Source organism: Rhinatrema bivittatum, chromosome 2, assembly GCF_901001135.1.
Source record: "Rhinatrema bivittatum chromosome 2, aRhiBiv1.1, whole genome shotgun sequence".
Classification (NCBI taxonomy): Eukaryota; Metazoa; Chordata; class Amphibia; order Gymnophiona; family Rhinatrematidae; genus Rhinatrema; species Rhinatrema bivittatum.
In genome coordinates this window covers 5359914-5384127 of record NC_042616.1, presented here as the reverse complement: position 1 = coordinate 5384127, position 24214 = coordinate 5359914, and the positions used below count along the sequence as shown (strand labels likewise).

Here is a 24214-nt window from a genome sequence, read left to right as displayed (position 1 = left end):
TAGGCCTCTCAGGCCCTGGAGCAAGTCCTGGATGATGCGCAGGCGAGGCCCTGGCTTCAGAGCGGCCTCCAGAGGAAGGTAAGAGACCTCCTGCAGCGCAGCAGCAGGGGGGATCGCAACAATTTTCCTCCTTTCTGTTTATTGTACACCGGCATGATGTGTTTCATGAATGTCGATTAAGAAAAGTTCATAAATAAATAAATATTGAAAAGTAAGGGTCCCAGTTCTGATCCCTGAGGCACTCCACTGACCACTCCCTTCCACTGAGAAAATTGTCCATTTAATCCTACTCTCTGTTTCCTGTCTTTTATCCAGTTTGTAATCCACGAAAGGACATCGCCACCTATCCCATGACTTACTTTTTTTTCCTAGAAGCCTCTCATGAGGAATTTTGTCAAATGCCTTCTGAAAATCCAAGTACACTACATCTACAGTTTCACCTTTATCCACATGTTTATTAACTCCTTCAAAAAAGTGAAGCAGATTTGTGAGGCAAGACTTGCCTTGGGTAAAGCCATGCTGACTTTGTTCCATTAAACCATGTCTTTCAATATGTTCTGTGATTTTGATGTTTAGAATACTTTCCACTATTTTTCCTGGCACTGAAGTCAGGCTAACCGGTCTGTAGTTTCCCGGATAGCCCTTGGAGCCCTTTCTAAATATGGGGGTTACATTAGCTATCCTCCAGTCTTCAGGTACAATGGATGATTTTAATGACAGGTTACAAATTTTTACTAATAAGTCTGAAATTTCATTTTTTAGTTCCTCCAGTCCAGGTGATTTACTACTCTTAAGTTTGTCAGTCAGGTCTACCACATCTTCTAGGTTCACTGTGATTTGGTTCAGTCCATCTGAATCATTACCCATGAAAACCTTCTCCAGTACAGGTACCTCCCCAACATCCTCTTCAGTAAACACCGAAGAAAAGAAATCATTTAATCTTTCCGCGATGGCCTTATCTTCTCTAAGTGCCCCTTTAACCCGCTCGATCATCTTACTTTTCCTTTGCATTGCAGAGGTCACATTCATTATTGCAATGAGTTGGGATTCTGCATCCTCAACCTGATGTCAGGAGAGAAGATACTTACTTTCTCACAGGACAAACAGGATGGTAGTCCTCACATGTGGGTGACATCATCAGGATGGAGCCCAATCACGTAAACTTTCTGTCAAAGTTTCCAGAACTTTGACTCACCCCTACTGGGCATGCCCAGCATGGCATTAACCCTGCAGCGAGCAGAGGTCCCCTTTCAGTCTTCTTTTTTCCGCGCAGCAGTAGCCTCATGGTAAAGTAGCTCTGAAGAGATTGCTGACAGGAATTTTCCTCACGGAATTATTAAAAGTTAATTTGCCCCACAGGGGTCCCTCCTCTAACTTTTTTCAGACCGTGGTACTCCGTTAAGTTTTTACCCGTTTTCCGTTGATTACCATCGAATTTGGCCCTTGCGGCCTACTGGTCGTCGACCGTACCGCGACTCGATTTTTTCCATAGCCATGGCGTCGGGGTTCCGTCGGTGCCCGGACTGTACCCGCACCATGTCTATCACAGACCCCCATAAAGTCTGTGTAATGTGTCTTGACCTGCACAAAATGTGCCCTAATGACACCAAAGGGTCGCAAGGCCAGAATAGAGAAGATGGAACTTCTCTTCCGTGCTCAAACCCGACTCCGTCCATTGCATCGACGTCATCAGAGCCGGCACCGTCGACTTCGCTCTAGCATTGACCACCGGCCGGTGACCGCCCGGCATCGACGACTTTTCGGCCATCGACACCCTCTACTCCCCCTCAGGACTGAGGGGATTGCAGGGACAAACATCGCCATCGACACCGTAAGTCTCCGACCATCGAGGGAGCGAAATCATCGACTGAGCCATCGTCTGAGCCACTGTCGAAGAAACCCCCTCCAGAAAAGGCACTGTCCGTTTCTGCGACCGGGTCACCGAGGCAACCCTCACACGTCAGGGGATCGGGAACCGCGACTCCGCCTTTAACGGTGGTCCCTCCGGCTATGCCTCTGCCTCCCTCTTCTGTTCCGGAGCCGGTGCTGCTTTCTCCAGGTCTCTGAGAAGAACTGGACTGGATGGTTCAGGAGGGCATTGGCAAGGCGATGCAACAACTTCAGGTTCCTCCAACACCGGCACCGCTTGTGGAACCGATCATCTACCCGATTCCGGCAGCATTGGCACACCTCTCCAGGATGGATTCGCTTATGGCCGCTTTTCCACCATTGGATCCCGGGTCTCCGATGGCTCCGGTGTCCTCCCCACTTACAATGTCATCGGGAGGAGAAACACCGTTCCGCATCCCTCCATCGGGAGTTCTGCCTCAGGCATCCATTCCAATACATTTCTAGCCACCGATCCAACCATCGGTGCTGATACGTCCATCGGCGCCACCGAGCCATCCATCGATGGCTGCGCCAGTGCCTTCGATGCCATCATTGGTGCATCCGATAATTCATCCGATTCCTTCAGAGCCTAGACCGGGACCTTCAGGTATTCCACCATCCTATCCCCCTCTAGTTCCAAGAAGGACATTTGCTGATCCTTATTTATTTATTTATTTATTTATTTATAACTTTTCTATACCGAAGGTATCCTTATGATACCTGGGCTGATGATTCCTCGACGGACACCGATGATTTACTTTCACCACCTTCATCCACTGAAAGTAGGAAGCGTTCTCCTCCAGAGGACCTCTCCTTTATAAACTTTGTGAAGGAAATGTCTGAATTGGTTCGTTTCCAATTACAGACTGAACAGGATTATAGGCACCAGATGATGGAGTTGCTCCACTTATTGGATGCTCCCAAGGTAATCACCTCTTCTCATCCATCAGGTCCTTCTGGATCTCCTTAAGAAGAACTGGGAACATCCTGGCTCCATTACTCCAGTACACAGGAAAGCTGACACTACCTATTTGGTGCAGTCAGCTCCAGGTTTTCAGAAATCACAACTGGATCACCACGGTGTCGTGGTGGAGTCCATATTAGGTGCACATTAAAAGTTAATTGGCTCCACAGGGGTCCCTCCTCTAACTTTTTTCAGAGTGCGGTACGCCGGTAAGTTTTTATTAGTTTTTATTAGTCCATATTAGGTGCTACAACCCAAGAAAGAGATCTAGGCGTCATAGTGGATAACACATTGAAATCGTCGGTTCAGTGTGCTGCGGCAGTCAAAAAAGCAAACAGAATGTTGGGAATTATTAGAAAGGGAATGGTGAATAAAACGGAAAATGTCATAATGCCTCTGTATCGCTCCATGGTGAGACAGCACCTTGAATACTGTGTACAGTTCTGGTCGCCGCATCTCAAAAAAGATATAATTGCGATGGAGAAGGTACAGAGAAGGGCTACCAAAATGATAAGGGGAATGGAACAGCTCCCCTGTGAGGAAAGACTAAAGAGGTTAGGACTTTTCAGTTTGGAGAAAAGATGGCTGAGGGAGGATATAATAGAGATGTTTAAAATCATGAGAGGTCTAGAACGGGTAGATGTGAATCGGTTATTTACTCTTTCGGATAGTAGAAAGACTAGGGGGCACTCCATGAAGTTAGCATGTGGCACATTTAAAACTAATCGAGAAAGTTCTTTTTTACTCAACGCACAATTAAACTGTGGAATTTGTTGCCAGAGGATGTGGTTAGTGCAGTTAGTATAGCTGTGTTTGAAAAAGGATTGGATAAGTTCTTGGAGGAGACGTCCATTACCTGCTATTAAGTTCACTTAGAGAATAGCCACTGCCATTAGCAATGGTAACATGGAATAGACTTAGTTTTTGTGTACTTGCCAGGTTCTTATGGCCTGGATTGGCCACTATTGGAAACAGGATGCTGGGCTTGATGGACCCTTGGTCTGACCCAGTAAATAGCATTGGTCGCCGAGTCTTCCAAGGGTCAGTGCTCATCTCCCGAATTGCCACCTATTAGCTTTATATGACCCAATATAACAGGTTCATTTTTAAGCAGACACAGGACTTCTCAGACTCCTTGCCTCAGCAATTTCAAGAACAATTACAAACCCTAGTAAACAAGGGTTTTGAGGCAGGCAAACATGAGATCAGAACATCTTATGACATCTTTGATATTTCTACTAGAGTATCTGCAGCTTCTATTTCGGCGAAATGGTGGGCCTGGCTCAAGTCTTCTGACCTTCGCCCGGAAGTACAAGACAGGGTATCCTACCTGCCTTGTGTCGTAGATAATGTTTGGCGAACAGATTCAACGGACGGTGGCGGAACTAAAGGACCATCATGAGACCCTAAGACAGCTCTCTCTGATGCCTTCAGACCTCTCTTCAAAATAGCCCTTCAGAAAGGACTCTAAGAAGTCCTTCTTCCGCCCGAAGAAGTCTCACCCGCCACCAACCAAATCCAGTGCCGCGAGACCTTATCAAAAACCGCAGTCTCATCAAGCACGTAAACAAAAGCCACAAGTAGCTCCTCAGCCAGGACCTGCTTCAGGTTTTTGACTTCCACCTAGAGAGCAGCAGCCAGATCCCTCTGCCTCACATACCAGTAGGAGGTCAATGTGCCACTTCCACAACATATGGCACTCAATCACCTCCGACCAATGGGCATTGGCAATAATTGCTCAGGGTTACCATCTGAAATTTCTCTTTTTTGCCAACGGACTCCCCACCTCTACCGATGTGGATAACATCCAATCACTCCATTCTTCTGGATGAAGAGGTCTCCCTCCTTCTCCAATCCAAAGCAATAGAACCCGTACCATACTCTCAGCACGGCCTAGGGTTCTATTCCCGGTACTTTCTAATTCCCCAAAAATTGGGAGGCGCCGTCCTATTCTGGACATATGTACACTCAACAAGTACCTCCAGCATGAAAAGTTCAAGACGGTGGTTTACTTGTGTAAATTAATAACCTGTCCTTTCTCTTCCTCTAAGCCAAGTTCTTATCACCTTGTTATATGTAACTGCCTTTTCAGCACCATTGTTATTGTTATGTTTACTTTGCACCCCTGTTTTATGTGAACCAGCATGATGTGACTGCTGTCTCGAATGCCGGTATATAAAAAATCTAAATAAATAAATAAATAAATAAATAAATAAGATGGTCACCTTGGGCTCGCTTCTAACTCTTCTACAAAGAATCTCGGCTCTCTAGACCTCCAGGACGCATACACTTATATTGCGATAACTTCAGCTCATCGCAAATACCTGAGGTTTCTAGTAGGCCTCAAGCACTATCAATATCGAGTGCTTCCATTCGGCCTAGCATCTGCGCCACACGTCTTTACAAAATGCCTCTTAGTCTTCGCAGCCTTCCTCAGAACCCAAGTGTTCACATCAACCCCTACCTGGACGATTGGTTAATCAGGGCTCCTTCTCAGCAAGCTGCTCTGTCATCCCTCAATCTAACCTTACACACTCTAATTTCATTAGGATTTCTCGTCAATTATGACAAATCCTACTTAGTCCCATCTCAAACCTTGTCGTTCATTGGGGCAGACTTGGATACCTTACAGGCAAAGGCTTTCCTGCCTCAACAACGAGCACTGACTCTTGCGTCTCTTGCTCACCAGCTGCAGTCTCAGCACTCCGCAACTGCACGCCAATTTCTCGTCCTTCTGGGACACATGGCATCTTTAGTCCATGTCACACCAATAGCCCGCTTGGCCAAGAGTCTCATGCACTGGACTCTGAGGTCTCAATGAACTCAATCCATTCAGCCCCTGTCGACTGTTGTCCACGTCACCGACTCACTCCGTCTGTCTCTCGCCTGGTGGAAAAATCAGATCAATCTCCTCCAGGGCTTGCCCTTCCAGGCTCCACACCCTCAAATCACTCTCACTACTGACGCTTCCAACCTTGGTTGGGGAGCCTACGTGACTGATCTGCAGACACAAGGATCTTGGTCTCCAGAGGAAGTCAAACACCAAATAAATTTCCTGGAACTTCGAGCAATCAGATATGCTCTCAGGGCATTTCAGGATCGCCTCTCAAATCAAGTCATCCTGATTCAGACGGACAACCAGGTGGCCATGTGGTACATCAACAAGCAGGGAGGCACGGGCTCCTTCCTTCTGTGTCAGGAAGCTACACAGATTTGGGAGGAAGCTCTCTCCCATTCAATGTACCTCAAGGCCACCTGGTTGCCGGGAGTGGACAATGTGCTGGCAGACAAACCGAGTCTCGTCTTTCAACCACACGAGTGGTCTCTCAACCCCTCGGTAGCAAACTCCATCTTTCAACAATGGTGATATCCTCAGACAGACCTCTTTGCGTCACCACAAAACTACAAAGCGGATAACTACTGCTCTCTCATCCGCAACAAACTCTCTCAACCCAGAGACGCATTTTCCCTCTCATGGGCCACTGGTCTGCTCTACGCATTCCCTCCACTTCCTCTTCTCTCGAAGACTCTCGTGAAGTTATGTCAGGACAAGGGAACCATGATCCTGATAGCACCTCACTGGCCATGTCAAGTGTGGTTTTCAGTACTTCAGGATTTCTCCATCCATAGGCACATTCCCTTGGGAAAGGACCCGCTTCTGATCACTCAAAACGACGGGAGCCTACACCATCCCAATCTTCAAGCCCTGTCCCTGGCGGCATGGATGTTGAAAGGTTAATCCTTCAGCCACTTAACCTTTCTGAACCAGTTTCCCGTGTCTGGATTGCTTCACGGAAGCCTTCCACGAGAAATGCTTACTCTTACAAATGGAAAAAGTTTACGTCATGGTGCTCTTCTCAGTCTCTTGACCCCTTTTCATGTCCAATCCCGAAGTTTCTGGACTATCTCTGGCATCTATCAGAGTCATGTCTTAAGACTTCTTCCATCAGAATGCATGTCAGTGCGGTAGCCACCTTCCATAAAGATGTCGGGGATGTCCCTATATCAGTACAACCCATTGTAACAAGTTTTTTGAAGGGCTTGCTCTACATCAAGCCTCCCTATGTCCTCCGGCCCCTTCTTGGGACCTTAATTTGGTTCTCGGTCGGCTCATGAAACCACCATTCGAGCCTCTTCACTCTTGTGAACTTCGATATCTCACATGGAAAGTGATTTTCCTTTTGGCAATCACTTCAGCTCGCAGAGTTAGTGAATTGCAGGCTCTAGTTACCTATCCACCTTACACTAAACTTCTGCAGGACCGGGCGGTACTCCGCACTCACCCGAAATTCTTACCTAAAGGTAGTTTCGGATTTTCATCTCAATCAATCCATCATACTACCTACCTTTTTTCCCAGGCCCCATGCCAATCCAGGAGAACAGGCTCTGCATACCCTTGACTGTAAACGGGCTCTAGCATTCTACCTAGACCGAACAGCTGCCCACAGGGAAAGCACTCGATTATTCGTTTCTTTCCACCCTAACAAATTGGAAAAGCCTGTGGGTAAGGAGACTCTCTCTTCCTGGTTGGCAAACTGCATGTCCTTCTCCTATCAGCAAGCGGGCATTCCATTTCTAGACCGTGTTAAAGCATGCTGTGTGAGGGCCATGGCGACTTCAGTAGCACACTTACGTTCGGTGCCGCTTCCTGACATTTGCAGGGCTGTCAGCTGGAGTTCTCTCCACACCTTTGCAGCCCACTATTGCTTGGACAAAGCCGGAAGACAAGATTCCATCTTCGGCCAGTCTGTCCTTCATAAACTCTTTACGATGTGACGTACCAACACCCTTCCGCCTGCCCGGTGGGGTTCAGGATGCCCTCTACCAAATTCCACCCCAGTTGTTGTTCCTGTTGCACGCCTTTGGGTACATTTGGTGCATGTTCGGACATCCTCAGCTTGGTACTCACCCATATGTGAGGACTACCATCCTGCTTGTCCTGTGAGAAAGCAAATGTTGCTTACCTGTAACAGGTGTTCTCACAGGATAGCAGGATGTAGTCCTCATGAAACCCGCCCGCCGCCCCGCGGTGTTGGGTTTGTAATGTTTTATTATTTTATTTCTCGGCATTGCCTGTAGCTTTTAAATAAGACTGAAGGGGGACCCCTGCTGTTGCGATCCCGGGCCGTCCCCGGGACCGCCACTCACCCCGGCGCGGTGCCCCTCCGGTTCCGCCGCGTTTTCGGGCCGTGCAGGCCCCAGGAGCGGCGCTCCCACGCCGCGCTGGCTGCCGGCGTTCCCCGCGGCTAGGCCGGCCCCAGCTCTTAAAGGGGCCAGCGCGGGAAACCACTGCACTGCCTCCCGGATGACGTCAGACGCTCAGGGTATTTAAACCCTGCACCGAGATACCTTCCTTGCCTTGCAACGAGGTTCCAGGTTTCCTGTCTTTGGTTGCTGCGTCCTGTGCTTCCTTGGTTCCTGATTCCTGATCCCGGACTGGCTTACGACGACCCTCTGGCTCCTGATCCTGATCTGGCTTACGACGACTCCTCGGCTTCTGACTCTGGACTGGCTTACGACGATTCCCTGGCTCTCGACTCTGGACTGGCAAGCGGCGATTCCCCGGCACTCGACTCTGGACTGGCATGCGGCGATTCCCTGGCACTCGACTCTGGACTGGCAAGCGGCGACTCTCTGGCACTTGACTCTGGACTGGTGAGCAACGACCCTCCGGCACTCGACCGCGGATCCCGTCTGACTCTGCCCCCGCGGGCTCTCCTAAGTCCCAGCGGCCGGGTTCCTACGGGCTCCTCCTGGGGGGACTCCGGCTTCCAGGGTGAATCTCCTAAGTCCCAGCGGCCGAACTCCTACGAGCTCCTCTCGGGGGAGGCTCGGCTTCCAGGGCGAAGACTTCCTCACCACTGTGTCAGCTCCATCCGTCTTCCTCTCTCTTGCCTAGCCCTTGGTTGCAAAGGGCTTTCCAGGGCCTTCCTCGGGCCAGCCACTTCTCCGTCCTTGCCGCCTCCCGGTCGGGGCTACTGCTACTACCTCGCAGTACTCCATCTTCCGGTCCCGATCGGCCCAAGGGTCCACGAACCCAACAGATTGCAAGGCCATGGACCCGGCGGACCTGGCCGGCCTCAAGGCCATCCCGGGCATAGCCCAGAAACTGCAACAACAACAGTCCTGCCTCGATACTCTGATGTCAGCAGTCCAGCGTCTGGCGGACCGCGTTGAGGGGACCTCTGCAACTCGCCCTGTAGCATCCTCGTCCCAGGCCAGCACCAGTTCGCCTGTCCCGGTACAGATGCCAGCACCGCCTAGATATTCCGGAGACCCGAAGGCGTGTCGGGGGTTTCTCAACCACTGCTATATCCGCTTTGACCTTCTGCCTGCTCAGTTCTCTACAGACCGGTCCAAAACGACCTACATCATTTCTCTCCTGGACGGGAAACCCTTGACCTGGGCTTCTTCCCTCTGGGAGCGCCAAGACTCCCGGTTGAATAACCTTGTACTCTTCGTCAAGGCCTTCCGGAGGATTTTGATGAGCCATCCCAAGCCTCCATGGCCGCCTCAGAACTCCTCCAGTTGCGACAAGGTAATCTTCCGGTCCCGATCGGCCCAAGGGTCCACGAACCCAACACCTGCTGGCTGCAGGGTTAGTGCCATGCCCAGTAGGGTATGCCCAGTATGGTATGCCCAGTAGGGGCCAGTCAAAGTTCTGAAAACTTTGACAGACATTTTTCGTGATTGGTCTCCATCCTGATGATGTCACCCATATGTGAGGACTAACATCCTGCTGTCCTGTGAGAACACCTGTTACAGGTAAGCAACATTTGCTTTTTCTGTGCATTGCAGAAGTCACATTCATTATTTCACTGAGTTGGGATTCTGCATCCTCACCCAGCTCTCAGGAGCGAAGATACTTACTTTTTCTTTGCATTGCAGAAGTCACATTCATTATTCTAATGACTTGGAATTCTGTATCCTCACCCAGCTCTCAGGAGAAAAGATACTTACTGTATTTTCCGGCGTATAAGACAAGTTTTTATCCTCTGAAAATCTTCTCAAAAGTCGGGGGTCGTCTTATATGCCGGGTGTCGTCTTATAGGGCGTATATTTGCCGACATATAGGACGCACTTTTTTCCCCTGAAAATAGGTGAAAAATAAGGAGTGCGTCCTATGCTCCGGTAATCCAAATTTACAGCGTCTGGTGGATTCCCCGCGCCCTCGCTCCCCGATTGGCCAATGCGCTCTTGCTCCCCGAGTCACTCACCCTCACCTCCGGACGCCGTAGAAATTTATTCTCCGTGCCCTCTCTCCTCGAGTCACTCCCCCCGGATGCTGTAAAATGTTCATTCTCCGCTCCCCGATTGGCCGGTGCTGGGCAAAAGGGGCTTGCTTCGGCAAGCCCCTTTTGCCCAGCACCGACCAATTGGGCAGCGTGCCTTCGCTCGAGTCAGTCCCTCCCCCCTACCGGATGCTGTAAAAATGTTCATTCTCCGCTCCCTCGCTCCCCGATTGGCCGGTGCTGGGCAAAAGGGGTAGTCTTATACAGCGAGTATATCCCAAACTCTATATGTTAACTGGAAAAGTTGGGGGCGTCTTATACGCCCAGTCATCTTATACGCCGGAAAATACGGTACTTTTCCTTTGCATTGTAGAAGTCACATTCATTATTGCAATGAGTTGGGATTCTGCATCCTCACCCAGCTCTTAGAAGAGAAGATACTTACTTTTCCTTTGCATTGTAGAAGTCATATTCATTATTGTAATGAGTTGGGATTCTGCACCCTCACCCAGCTCTCAGGAGAGAAGATACTTACTTTTCCTTTGCATTGCAGAAGTCACATTCATTATTGCAATGAGTTGGGATTCTGCATCCTCAACCTGATGTCAGGAGAGAAGATACTTACTTTTCCTTTGCATTGCAGAAGTCACATTCATTATTCTAATGAGTTGGGATTCTGCATCCTCACCCAGCTCTCAGGAGAGAAGATACTTACTTTTCCTTTGCTTTGCAGAAGTCACATTCATCATCATATTGCTGTGCATCAGTGCCACAGATAATAAAGTGCTCATCGAAACAAGCTTCTTTCTTCTGATTAGAGCAGTTTGGCCACTGTGGTAATACAGAGTGTGGGAGGAATATCAGGGACAGCTCTTGTATTCTGACAAAATATTTGAGCAGCATCTTTAACTTTCTGTACCAATGTTACCACTTATCCTGATGAGCATTTTGAGAGAAATTTAGAACACTTATAGGTGGAGGGAATCATTTTGCAAATTTTGAATGTGGGTAAACAACCATTTGCCTGTATACCTAGAGCCTGTGAATGCTCTCCCCTCACACTCTCCCCTCACTCTCTCACCCATCAGCCCCCACTGCAGGTAAAAATCCGTGTGCTGGTTAATGTCGTGGAATAAAAAGGGGTGGGATTGGATCAGGGGAGAGGATTTTAGCAATGGGGGTTTCATTTATAAATCCCCACATGTAATTTCTCACAGGTGCTTTCATTATGTCCACATTAGTTCATTTCGTCAAAATGTCCACATTATGTCCACATTAGTTCATTTCGTCAAAATGAACTAATGTGGACATAATACATAATTGATATATATTATGTCCACATTAGTTCATTTTGACTGTAAAGCTTGTTGCTGATTTATTGTTGGTTGTAAACCGAGGTGATGTTTTTAACGTGCCGCGGTATATAAAAAAAAAAATCACTAAATAAATAAATAAATCCTGCTACAAAGCAATGGAGGAGTAGGCTCGTGGCTAGACAGTGGGCTGAGACCAGGGAAGCCAGACAATAAATCATGCTAGGATTGCTAACTGGTTCCAGATTCACCAAAGTGCTTACAATCTAAGGGAAAATGACCCTGCATCTTTGTGACCCCCCATGGTATTTTCCCCCATGATAAAATACTGTGGCCCGTGCTATTTTCTCAAGGGGAAAAATACCACAGGATTAAACGCCCCTCCAAATAATGCACGATGCTAACCCCGGGACCGAGGTACTGCCATCACTTAATGGGGCTAATGGCCCAAAGTAGTGCCAAACTCCAGTGGTCTGAATATATCCTCTGTCCCATCCCATGCCCCTGCCACCCTAGGAGACAACTGTTGTATAAATAAATTAAAAAAGTAAGTTTTTCCATTGGTGGAAGCTCCACCCCCAACCCCTCCACTTCACTGAAAACATCCAAACCCGAAGGCCGTGATTCTCCCTCTCTCGGAGAAGAAGCCTCCACCACCACCCTATTCCCCTTGAACCACCAAATTTATTAGGAAAGGATCCCTGGTGGCCTAGTTGATTCCCACTCTAACCCATACCCCCGGGACCCTCCTTACTCATAGAGAAGTTTCTAGTATTCTAGTGGGGGCCCAGTGTGCCTCCGAAGCTTCAGGCCTGGTGGCGGCCATTTTTCTTCATTGCACCATCCATCCTTTACCCTTATCACATGAGTGGAGGAGAGGAAGGGGACTTGGAGAGAAGCACATCTCATTTTAGAGAACAGCCCCCATCATCTCTCTTTGTTGGTGCTGAGCTATGGTTAAGGATTGTGTGCTGGAGGTGAGTTTTCTGCAGTTAGGATGCAGTTTCTGTGTAGGAATTTACAGCAGTCTGGTGTGTTTGTTTGCTCAAAAATGGTTAAATACATGAATACTTCATAAAAAATAAAGTAATGGCCACAGGCAGAAATCCCAACCTCCCCTCCTGAGCTTCAACTTGAGGACCCTGAACGGGCTGAGTAGGATGAGCAGTGAACCCGTTCCCTCCACCGGCCTATCTTCACACAAAAGATGTGTGAAGATGGTCCGGTAGAAAAAAGATGGGCTGGTGGAAGATGGGCCGGTGGAAAAAATAAACAGTAAATTAAAATGATTCATATTAATGCATTCACTTCACTGGCTGCTCTCTGATTGGTTCCATCACGGACAGCTTACAGTGAAAGGACCAATCCTCATTCAGCCGTCAGTGAATTGACCAATCTATGGCCAACCAGTGAAGTGGTTATATTAATATTCATGCTGGTACAGCTGAGATATGTACCGGCAGCCTGGCGGGAGGTGCTAAGGTCTACATCTTCTCCAACTGGGGTTGGAAGGGGAGGGTTGGGAACTTAGGTGACCTGGCCACTGCCTGGGTGTTCATTCACTCAGCTGTCCCACAGCCCAAAATGTAAATCAGGGAAGGGAGGGAATAGAATGGAGTTGAGTCGAATATGCTATCAGGTACTACACAAGAATTACCATGCTCAAGTACTGGGTCAGACGATACTGCCATATTGGGTGCATCAAGCCCAGTATCCTGTTTCCTGGTCACAAGAACCTGTTAAGGTTCCATACAAATAGATCCCATGTCTCTATTACACACCAATAAGTAGTAGCCATTCCTTAAGTCTACTTGGTAATTATTTATGGATTTCTCTGAGAACATGTCCAAATCTTTTTCAAATCTAGCTATACTAATTGTTTTAATCATATCCTCTGGCAAAGAATTACAGTGTTAGGATCCTGTCCACGGACCCCATCCCACGGACAGGCCCTCCACCTACCACCATGCTGACCCACGCTGCTTGCGGCCTAGCGCCGCTCCCGGGACCTCCCTTGCGGCCCTGGCCGTTTCTGCTGCAGCTGTCTTCGCTCTCGGTGGCTGGAGCCGCCGGTACTAACTTCTCCGCAGGGGGAGTTCTCCACTGAGATTCCCTCAAGCGGCCCGAGGTTCACTGCTGCCACTCTTATCGTCGTCGGGGCTGGAATCCACCCCCAGCTTGGCACCTCTTCGCGGCAGGAGCCGCCTTCAGTCTGCTCTCTCCTCCTCCAGGCAGCAGGATGCAGCCACAGGCCTTAGCGCCGCCCTCCAACCTCCAGGGTCTCTCCAGGCGTGGGCACGCCATCCTCTTCTTCTTTTAAAGGGCTAGAAGCAGGAAGCACTCATTGGTTCTCCGGATGACGTCTTCAGAGCTTTTCCTGGTCCTGACCTATTTAAAGGCCCTTCTTCAGTTCCTCATCTCCCTTGGACCTTCTTCAACCTCCAAGGAGTCCATCTACTGCTCCTGTCCAGATGACTTCATGTTCTTCGTGTTCTTGATGTCTCCATCCGATGTCCTGGGTCTCGTCCTTCGTCGGATTTCCTTTGTGATATGTTCCAGTTCCTGGCTTCCCTTCCTGAAGCCCTGGAGTTCCTCTTCTCATCCAGATGTCCGGATGTCCACTCATCCTGATGTCCTCTCGTACAGATGCCCAAATGTCCACTCATTCAGATGTCCAGGCGTCCAGATGCCCTTACCTTCAGAGGTACAATTCCCTTGTGTACCGATCTCCTTCATTTCTCATCTTGATCCTGAAGAATCCGCAGCCGCCTCTGCCATCCACTGGTCTTCGTCTCTAGCCATCCTTCATGGGAGTAAATCCGTCTCATTCGATGTCCGTCTTCGGTGACTGGAGTCCCCTTCCGGCTGGACCTCTCTCAAGCGCTGTCCACATCCTTCTCTCCGTCCTGTGCTTGTTCTGCTCCCTGCGTGGTCCGTGAACAGCCTCTCAGGTTGTGTAGGGTGCGGAGCGGGACAATGCCTTCCACGTTCCAAAGAGTCTTGTCTCTTTCAAATTACAAAGAGTCTCGTCTCGTCTAAGTCTCCAAGAGTCCTCTCTCTTCTGGGTACTCTGACTCTTTTCTTGTTTCTAGGATCCGGAGTCTCCTGTTCCAGTTCCTGGTCTCTTCGTTCCTAGCCCTCTGCCTCCAACTGACTTCACTGGGGCGTGAAGTCAGTCGGGGGGCTGACCCTGTTTCTTCCTTTTCCAATGTACTTGCTCCACCCGTGCCTGCACTTGCTCATCTCCCTAGGGATATGTCTTGGGGCTCCTCTCTCCCCAGAGCAGTTGATCGCACTTCCGCGTCCATTCTCAGGGCCTGCAGGGCGCATTCATAACAGTATCCGAAGACCATGAGCTTGGTGAGCCTGTGTCTGTGGTAGGCATGAATTTCCTGGACAATTTTTTCAATTTGGCCTTTTACCAGAGATCTTTTCTATAATTTCTTGGATACATTTGTTTTTTTATTTTTTGTCAGGCCTAAACTTTTACCAGAAATTTTTCTCGAGTTTACTGGACTTATGTTACCTGCTTTTTAGCAGAATTTTTTCAAAAAAAATGTCTGGACTCATGTCTCCTGGTTTTATGCAGAAATCTTTTCTTCAAGTTTCTGGATTCATGTCTCCTGGTTTTTTCAGAAATGTTTTCTCCAAGTTCTGAACTCACATTTCTTGTTTTTAAACAATTTTTGTCTACTTCTTGGACCCATGTTTCCTGTTTTTATGCAGGATTTTTTCTCCAAATCCCTGGACTCATGTTTTTCTGTTTTCACTCAGAATTGTGTACTAACTCTCATTTCAGTATGTCTGGATTCCACGACCTGCAGGAGGCGCATGCGCCCAGGTTTCCCCATCCAGTATCAAGCTTGACCCTTTCGTCAAATGTCTCCTAGAGGATATACCAACCAGAGTATACTCCAGATTCCTGAGTTTCATATGACCGGAAGGGGGCGCCTGTGCTCAGGTTTCCACATCCAGTATCAAGTTTGACCCTCTCATCAAGTACCTTCAAGCTTCAAAGAGGATATTCTACAGCACTCCAGGTCCCTGGGGTTACACAACCTGCAGGAGGCTCCTGATCCTAGTCCTGGTTCCATTTCATCTTGCTCACCTTGCACCTTGCTGGTTACTAGCTGGTTCAGTCCTTGAAGTTCACCTTGAGCCTTATCTCCTTGATTTCAACATGGCTTGTTGCCTTGGATCGTCAGCTATGATCCTGTGTTGCTCCGTACAAGTGGAGATTTCAACCTGTCTCTCCATTGCAAGCTACTAAGACTGTATTGGTGATTCCTTGTTGTGCCATGGTGACCTGTTTGCATCCTGAGTTTGCTGTCACTCTCTTCCAGCGTCCTTTTTGCAGCATTCTGAGCTGGTAGAACTAAATTGGAGTTCATGATTTGCTCCATCCGCTCCTCTGGTGTCCATCTGTTGCTTAGCTAAGGACTATAATTGCTTTCTTAAGCTTGCCTATAGCCTGCTGGAATCCTTACTATCCTTGAGCCTTATTGCCTACCTACAACGGTTCTTCTGACGCAATCTTGAGAGATTCATCCATACTCTTATCTGGGAAATTCCTATACGGCGAATCCATATGCTAATTGAAGTATCATAGTGATGTCTGTTCTCTTCCAGGCTCCTTTTTTACCATATGGGAGTCTGCAACACTATACGTATCCTTAGAGACAATTCTCTCCCTCCATTGAATTAAGTGGATCTCTTCTACCATAAAGATTTGGAACCAGTGACTTTGAGTTCCTTTCTTTGATTACTACATTTATGCCAACTTTCATCAACGGGTACTTCTTACCAGCACGACAAGCCTTCCTTCTTTGGTACAATGTTCTGTGGATTTTCTTGTTTCACCAAGTGCTCTGGCCTCTGGCTCAGGAACCCTCTCCTCAGGGGCATGCTCTCTCCAGAGACCTGGTCTCCTGGCCTTCCCCGCTCCATGGGGCAGTGTCTACTTTTACACCAGAGACTGCCTATGCTCCCCTGCTCCTTAGGGCAGTTTCTATGTTTTACTTGGACCATGCCCTTCTCTTACTTTCCCGTGTCTACGTCAAGTTGTCAACATGTTGCTTCGTCTTATCTTTAACTCCTTGCAAGCATTGAAGATCTGTGTATGGATCCCCAGTTCTCTGCCTGGCATTGGAGTTATGCCCTCCACCCTCAGCCATTGAACAGGCTTTGGTAGGGCTTTCAGGGGGGGGTTACTGTTACGATCCTGTCCACGGACCCCATCCCACGGACAGACCCTCCACCTACCGCCATGCTGACCAACGCTGCTTGTGGCCCAGCGCTGCTCCCAGGACCTCCCTCGCAGCCCTGGCCATCTCTGCTGCAGCTGTCTTTGCTCTCGGCGGCTGGAGCCGCTAGTGCTAACTCCTCCGCAGCGGGGAGTTCCCCGCTGGGATTCCCTCAGGCGGTCTGAGGTTCACTGCTGCCATTCTTCTCGTCGTCGGAGCCGGACTCTGCCCCCAGCATGGCTCCTCTTCGCGGCAGGAGGTGCCTCCGGCCTGCTCTCTCCTCCTCCAGGCGGCAGGATGCCACCACAGGCCTTAGCTCCATCCTCCAGCCTCCGGGGTCCCTCTAGGCGTGGGCCTATCTTCTTTTTTTTTTTTTTTAATATATAGTTTATTGAATTTTTATCAATCTTCATTAATAAAATACATAGCAATAAGAATTTCATACATGGATAACAAAGAAATATTTTTCATACATTCTAGACAACCTTAATATTAGTCCGCATTATTAATTAATTGGGAAGTGCTTCAACAATAATTAAATAAAGAAATCTTAAGCACACACATGCACTTCAAATATGAGAGAAATATTTTAAATTATTCATCATATCATCAATCAGATAGCTGATATTAAATATGATACTTTTTCAATTCCTAGAACTCAACGTAAAGGTGGCAGGATTATGCTGATCATTAAAAAATCCTTCAGAATTAAAATTATACCATCATCTGTTGTTTACCCATATGAATTAACCTTATTTAATTCTAAGTCTTTACAATTATGTGTTCTCTATTGCCCTCCTGGTTTACTAGCTCACAATATTTCTCCCCTTATTGAATGTTTAACATTAAATTTGAATCCGGATAAACCTTCTATAATTTTAGGAGACTTTAATGTACATGCTGATGATGCTATTCTTGATTCTTCTAGTATGTTTATATGTGATTCGTTAGCTGCGCTTGGTTACAACCTTACTTCTCGTGCCCCTACTCATAAGGCTGGTCATGCTTTAGATTTAATCTTTGTGAATGATAAACTATGTACTGATATTTCTTTGAATATATCACCTGTTCCGTGGTCTGACCACTTTTTAATTTATGCTGAAGCCAAATTTAAGGGAAGGAAAGGAAAGTTTCATACAAATTTCATGTCATTGCATCCAGCAATGTATGGCATTTTAATCATAAACCACCTCCTCCGACCCATGAATATTTTTTCTATTTTTTGCGTGAAGTGATTTAGTGCAGCATTCAACATTCAAAAATTTTTTTGAAATTCACTACCCAAAATTGGGTTTATTCTCAAATATTTTGTTTGTTTTTCAAAAAGTCCCGAACAATTCTCCGGTAGCACCGATACACATTTACTGTTGATTTCACAACTGAGAACCTAAAAGATCTTGATGACACCACTCTATGAAATTTTTAATTTTAAAGCAGGGAACTTTCCCGCCACTTATCTGTTACTCATCTCAGTTGTAAACTCCGTGTTCAAATCTCTTCCCCGTTACTTATCTGTGCACATCTCAGCTGTAAACTCTGTGTCCAAATCCCGACAAGGCCTTGTTTCGAATCGTGGGATTCTTCATCAGGGGACGACAATCTCGATGTCACCATTCAAAAACTGTTCGGCGTTCTCACACAGTTCCAATCGCCAAATACATGGTCGCCATCTTTGTTTAAAGCCCAGAGCAGCGTCTCTCTTTTATCCATACAACGCTCTTTCTGATTCGACCAATTGTCAAAGACGTTGAACCAAAGTCATAACGTGGGATTCTCTCAATTGATCTATGCTCACAATAAGGTGTTCCACTCCAGATCTTCGTTTAATCCCCTTGGGGACTGCGTATCCAGAGTAAAAATCCAATAAGCTTCCCTTAAATCCAACATATGCTTACGATCACCTCCCCGCGAGGATATTATCACCTGATCTATAATAGTCCATTTTATCTGTGAAAACAAATGCTCATTTTGAACACAGTGTAACACTATTGGAGCGGTTAGCAGCCGTGTCTGTAATCAAGATTTATGTTCGTTTAATCGGATTTTGATACTTCGAGTTGTTCTGCCAATATATACTTTAGGGCAACTGCACCATAAAGCATAAATTACATAACTGGAGTTACAGGTAGTTCTTGTTTTCCTTCTGATTTTATAACCAGACACCGGATCTTGCCATTCATCCCCTTCTACACAGGTGTTACAATGACTACACTGGTTACATTTGAAATGGCCAGCCTCTTCACAAGTCAACTAGTACATGCTCAGTCACGGACCCCGTTGACTTGTGAAGAGGCTGTTTTTAATTGGTTTTCTTCTTTTCTTTTTAACCGTTCATATCAAGTTAAAATTAATAATACTGTATCAGAAAAGGTGATTTTAACTACAGGTGTTCCATAGGGGTCTACATTGTCTGCTACACTTTTTAATATTTATGTTTTACCAATCTGCCACTTTTTAAACGGTCTAGGATTGAAATTTTATGTGTATGCAGATGATATCCAATTTTTAGTACCTATAGAAACTTCTATTTCAGATACTCTAGCATTAATCAAAATATATATGTCATCTTTAAAAAAATTACTTCATTACCTTCACCTTATTTTAAATACGAACAAAACAGAAATTTTGTTCCTCGAACGAAAATGCCATTTTACTAGTATTCCTTCGTTATCCTTCTCTGATACCGTAAAGATAAATCCTTGTTTTAACACTCGCAATCTAGGCATTATTATTGACACCAAGTTTTCTTTTAAAAAACATATTTCTTTAAAGTTAAAAGACAGTTATTATAAATTACTGACGTTACGGAGATTAAAACCATTTTTAGAATTTACCGATTTTAGATCTGTTTTACAGTGTCTTATATTTGCAAATCTCGATTATTGCAATGCTTTACTTCTTGGATTGCCTCAGTCTAGTATTCGTCCTTTACAAGTTCTGCAGAATGCTGCAGCACGGATTTTGACCGGACAGAGAAAATATGATCACATTACACCCACTTTGATTAAACTGTACTGGCTTCCTGTTCAATACCGGATTCAGTATAAAGCAGCCTGCATAATTCATAATATTATTTATGGCGAACACACTGAGTGGCTGAATACCTCAATTCGTCTTCACGTACCTCAAAGAGACTTGCAATCAGCAGACAAAGGTCTTTTGTCAATACCAACTATCAAATCAGCAAGATTATCCCATGTAAGGGAACGTATTATATCCATTGCAGGAACAAAACTATGGAATGCTTTACCTAACTCACTGAGACTTATAACCGAAAAAAAGCAATTTAAAGCTGATTTAAAAACTTGGCTGTTTAAATGCGCATTTGCAGAATATGAATCAGCTAACCAGCCTGACTAGAAATAAGCAATACACTATAAGCATGATCTAGCTGCAAACCACCCTGAGGAGCTACCCCCTGTTTATTTTATTTCTACCTAGTTTAATATTTTATGTCAATGTTTTATGATTATGTTTATTTAATTTATCTATGATTTTATCTCTCTTAACAGCTAATTTATTCTTTTACTCTATATAGTTTTTAGCTGTTACTATTTATGAAGATTGTATTTCTAATCTTGTTTTAACATATGTAAACCGATGTGAAGGCTTGTCCGATGTGTCGGTATATAAAAACCTAATAAACTAAACTAAACTAATATCTCCAGTTTAGTCTATTTATCCTTATTTGACTCTTTATCTACTAGAAAAGTCTCTAGATGTAAAGGATCATAAAAGAATTTATTTCCAGCTAACATAATACAACATTTGCAGGGGAAACTAATTATAAATAGTGCTCCCAAAAAGGTAATTATCTTTTAATACCAAAAATTGTTTCCGCCTTAATTGAGTAGCTTTCGCCACATCCAGAAAAACCTGGATTTTCCCACCACAGAAGGAAAAATCCTTATTTTTAAAGTATTTTTGTAATACCATATTTTTATCATTCTCAGTACCAAAAGTTACCAATAAAGTAGCCCTAGTTGGAATATCGTCTACTGATGTTTCCAAAAATGATGTTAAATTTGGACTATTCCCCTGTATCATATCCATTCCTACATCTGGGCCCAGAGAAGTGGTCCTAGATCTTGGTACATAAAATAAATTTGGAAATTAGAATTCTTTATAAGAGGAAATTTGTAGGACTTCACCTATATACTTCCTTAACAATTCCATAGCCGATAATAGCCTGGTTGTTGGAAAATTTAAGAATCAAAGATTCTTAGATCATATTAAATTTTCCATACTTTCTAGTTGCTGAGATGTTATAAGGCTATCTTTAAAAAAGGATACATTTGCAGTTGCGGATTGTACATTTGCAACTTGTAAATTAACTGTAGAAAAATTACTTTCCAAATTATTTATTCTCGTAGCATGATCTTGAAGCGTTTGTTTAGTTTCAATATTTAGAGTTCCAAACTGAGTCATTGCCTGAGTCAGCAATTTTTGCATATTATTAACGGATCTCCAAACATCAAGTAATGTAACATTTTTCAAATCTAATATCTCGTCATTTCCATTTTCCATGACCCCTTCTGAAGTTGCCCTGGGAAGAGGGGTGATTATAGACTCCTCTACCTGGGCAGCTTCCTAAGGAATTAAGTCACCCATAATATTACTTGAAGGACTTAAACTTTTATCAACTTTAGAATCTACACTGTGAGATGAATGGTGGCCTAGACTCCGAGTGGATCCTGAGGAAAAAGATACTTCGGGATCAGGATTTAAAGCACCCAAATTCCCGTGAATAACATGTGTGTCCATTGGACCCCTTACCGCCAAAGGGGTTGAGACTGTAGGAAATACGTTAATTTTCCTTTTCCTGCCCATAGATCTTCGGTGGAGGAGCAGTTCTAGATGTAACTTAAGAGACGACAAGGAGAGTGCCCCTTAGTCAGTGCGCCGGCGGCTGCATGCCGCAAGTCCCTGGTTTTTATCCAGTTCACAAACACGGATGGATGACGTCTTAGGGGGCGTGGCTCAACTCACTCCGTTCGGGGCGAAAGTAGCAGATGTTCCCCAGGCTCGGGCAAGTCTCTCTGGCCGTCTCCCCTCCAGCTGAAGGTGGTTCTCTCCAGCTACACTCTCCGCCTCTCTTCTTTTAAAGGGCCAAAAGCAGGAAGCACGCTTTGGTCCTCCGGATGACGTCTTCAGGGCTCTTCCTGGTCCTGCTTATTTAAAGGCCCTGCTTCAGTTCCTCATCTCCCCTGGACCTTCTTCGGCTTCCAAGGAGTCCATCTACTGCTCCTGTTCTTCGTGTTCCTGATGTCTCCGTCCGATGTCCTGGGTCTCATCCCTTGTCCGATCTCCTTCATGGTATGTTCCAGTTCCTGGCTTCCCTTCCTGAAGCCTTGGAGTTCCTCGTCTCGTCCAGATGTCCGGATGTCCACTCATCCTGATGTCCTCTCGTTCAGATGTCCAGATATCCAGATATTCAGATGCCCTTCCCTTTGGAGGTACCATTCCCTTTTGTACCAATCTCCTTTGTTCCTCATCTTGATCCTGAAGAATCCACTGCAACCTCTGCCGTCCACTGGACTTCTTCTTTAGCCATCCTTCGTGGGAGTAAATCTGTCTCATTTGGTGTCTGTCTTCAGTGACTGGAGTCCCCTTCCAGCTGGACCTCTCGCAATCGCTGTCCGGATCCTTCTCTCTGTCCTGTGCTTGTTCTGCTACCCGCATGGTCCGCGACCAGCCTTTCATGTTGTGTAGGGCGTGCAGCGGTACAGGGTGGTCCATGACCAGTACACGTCGGGCTGTGCAGGGCATTCTGAGGGTCAGTGCCTTCCAATTTCCAAGAGTCTCAACTCTTCCAAGATCCAAAGAGTCTTGTCTCGTCCAAGTTCCAAAGAGTCTCGTCTTGTCCAAGTTCCAAAGAGTCCTCTTTTCATCTAGGTACTCTGACTCTTTTCTTGTTTCCAGGATCCAGAGTCTCCTGTTTCAGTTCCTGTTCTCTTTGTTCCCAGCCCTCTGCCTCTGTCTGACTTCGCTGGGACATGAAACTCCACGAGGGGCTGACCATGTTCATCCACTTCAAGTGTACTTGCTCCGCCTGTGCCTGCATTTGCTCACCTCCCTTGGGGTATGTCTTGGGGCTCCTCCCTGAGTCACCTCGTGGGCCAAGGGCTCACTCTCTCCCAGGAGCAGACGATCGCGTTTCCGTGTCCATCCTCAGGGCCCACAGGGCAAGTTCATAACATACAGAGTTTAATTGTACATTGAGTTGAAAGGTTTTTTTCTCCAATTTGTTTTGAATGTGCTACTTGCTAATTCATGGAGTGCCCCCTAATCCATCTATTATCTGAAAGAGTAAATAACTGACTCAAATCTAACTGGCCACCAGGGCATCCGCGAAACCTTAGACCCCCGGGAAACTAGACCAGTGAGCCTGACTTCAGTGCCTGGAAAAATTATGGAAACTATTATAAAGAATAAAATCTCAGAACATATATAGATAGATATGGTTTAATGGGACACAGCGAACATGGATTTACCCAAGGGAAGTCTTGCCTCACAAATCTCCTACATTATTTTGAAGGGGTGAATAAACATGTGGACAAAAGTGAACCGATAGATGTGTTATATTTGCATTTTCAAAAAGCGTTCGATAAAGTCCCGCATGAGAGGCTTCTAAGAAAACTAAAAATTCATGAGGAAAGGTTGAAGAAGTTAGGGCTGTTCAGCGTGGAGAAGAGACGGCTGAGGGGGGATATGATAGAGGTCTTTAAGATCATGAGAGGTGTTGAACAAGTAGATGTGAATCGGTTATTTACACTTTCGAATAATAGAAGGACTAGGGGGCATTCGATGAAGTTAGCAAGTAGCACATTTAAGACTAATCGGAGAAAATTCTTTTTTACTCAACACACAATAAAGCTCTGGAATCTGTTGCCAGAGGATGTGGTTAGTGCAGTTAGTGTAGCTGGGTTTAAAAAAAGGATTGGATAAGTTCTTGAAGAAGTCCATTAACGGCTGTTAATCAAATTTACTTAGGGAATAGCTACTGCTCTTAATTGCATCAGTAGTGTGGTGATTTGAGCCAGAGATGAGTCTCTGTGCTGTAAAACTTTGGGTGTTTTCTTAAGATATGAAGGTTACTGATATTTCAGGCCATTCCAGTACATTCCGGGAAAGGGGCATCAGCCTTCTCTCCCAACAAAGAAACAACTGTGGCCCTACATCCCGCAGGGTCACGCTAATTGGCCTGAACAGAAGTCACGTTATCGTGACATAACTTTCCAGAGGTGTTCTCAGGTGTCGAGCGTAGAATAGGAGGGGGGGGTGGCACTGCCAGGTATGCTGCCAGAGGCTTCAAAAGGACTCTTGCCGGGAGGAGGGAAGGGAGGCCGTGACCCTGGCAGGGAGGCTTCGGGGTTGCTCCCATTTGCCCAAGCGTGACCCCGAGGCTCGTGGCTAACTAAGGGCGGGAACGCCTCACTGCTCCCGTACACGTGCTCCGTGGAGGGCGTGCGCCACTGCCCGAAAACAAAGACCTAAATGTGCAAGGTCAGCAAAGGCTGGGGTCCATCGCGAACTGTGCAGAGCACGTCTGCTATCGCCCATCTCCAGATG

At 46.2% G+C, this 24214-nt stretch overlaps 1 protein-coding gene across 1 annotated transcript in view; it reads right to left on the bottom strand.

The window, feature by feature from the left end:
- The window catches only part of LOC115086013 (ovomucoid-like), a 126331-nt gene that overhangs the window by 87118 nt on the left and 14999 nt on the right, over positions 1-24214 (bottom strand). Inside the window, exon 4 of the mRNA XM_029592592.1 lies at positions 10802-10917. Coding sequence (XP_029448452.1) covers positions 10802-10917 — 116 coding nt within the window. The remainder of the gene's footprint in view (positions 1-10801; positions 10918-24214) is intronic.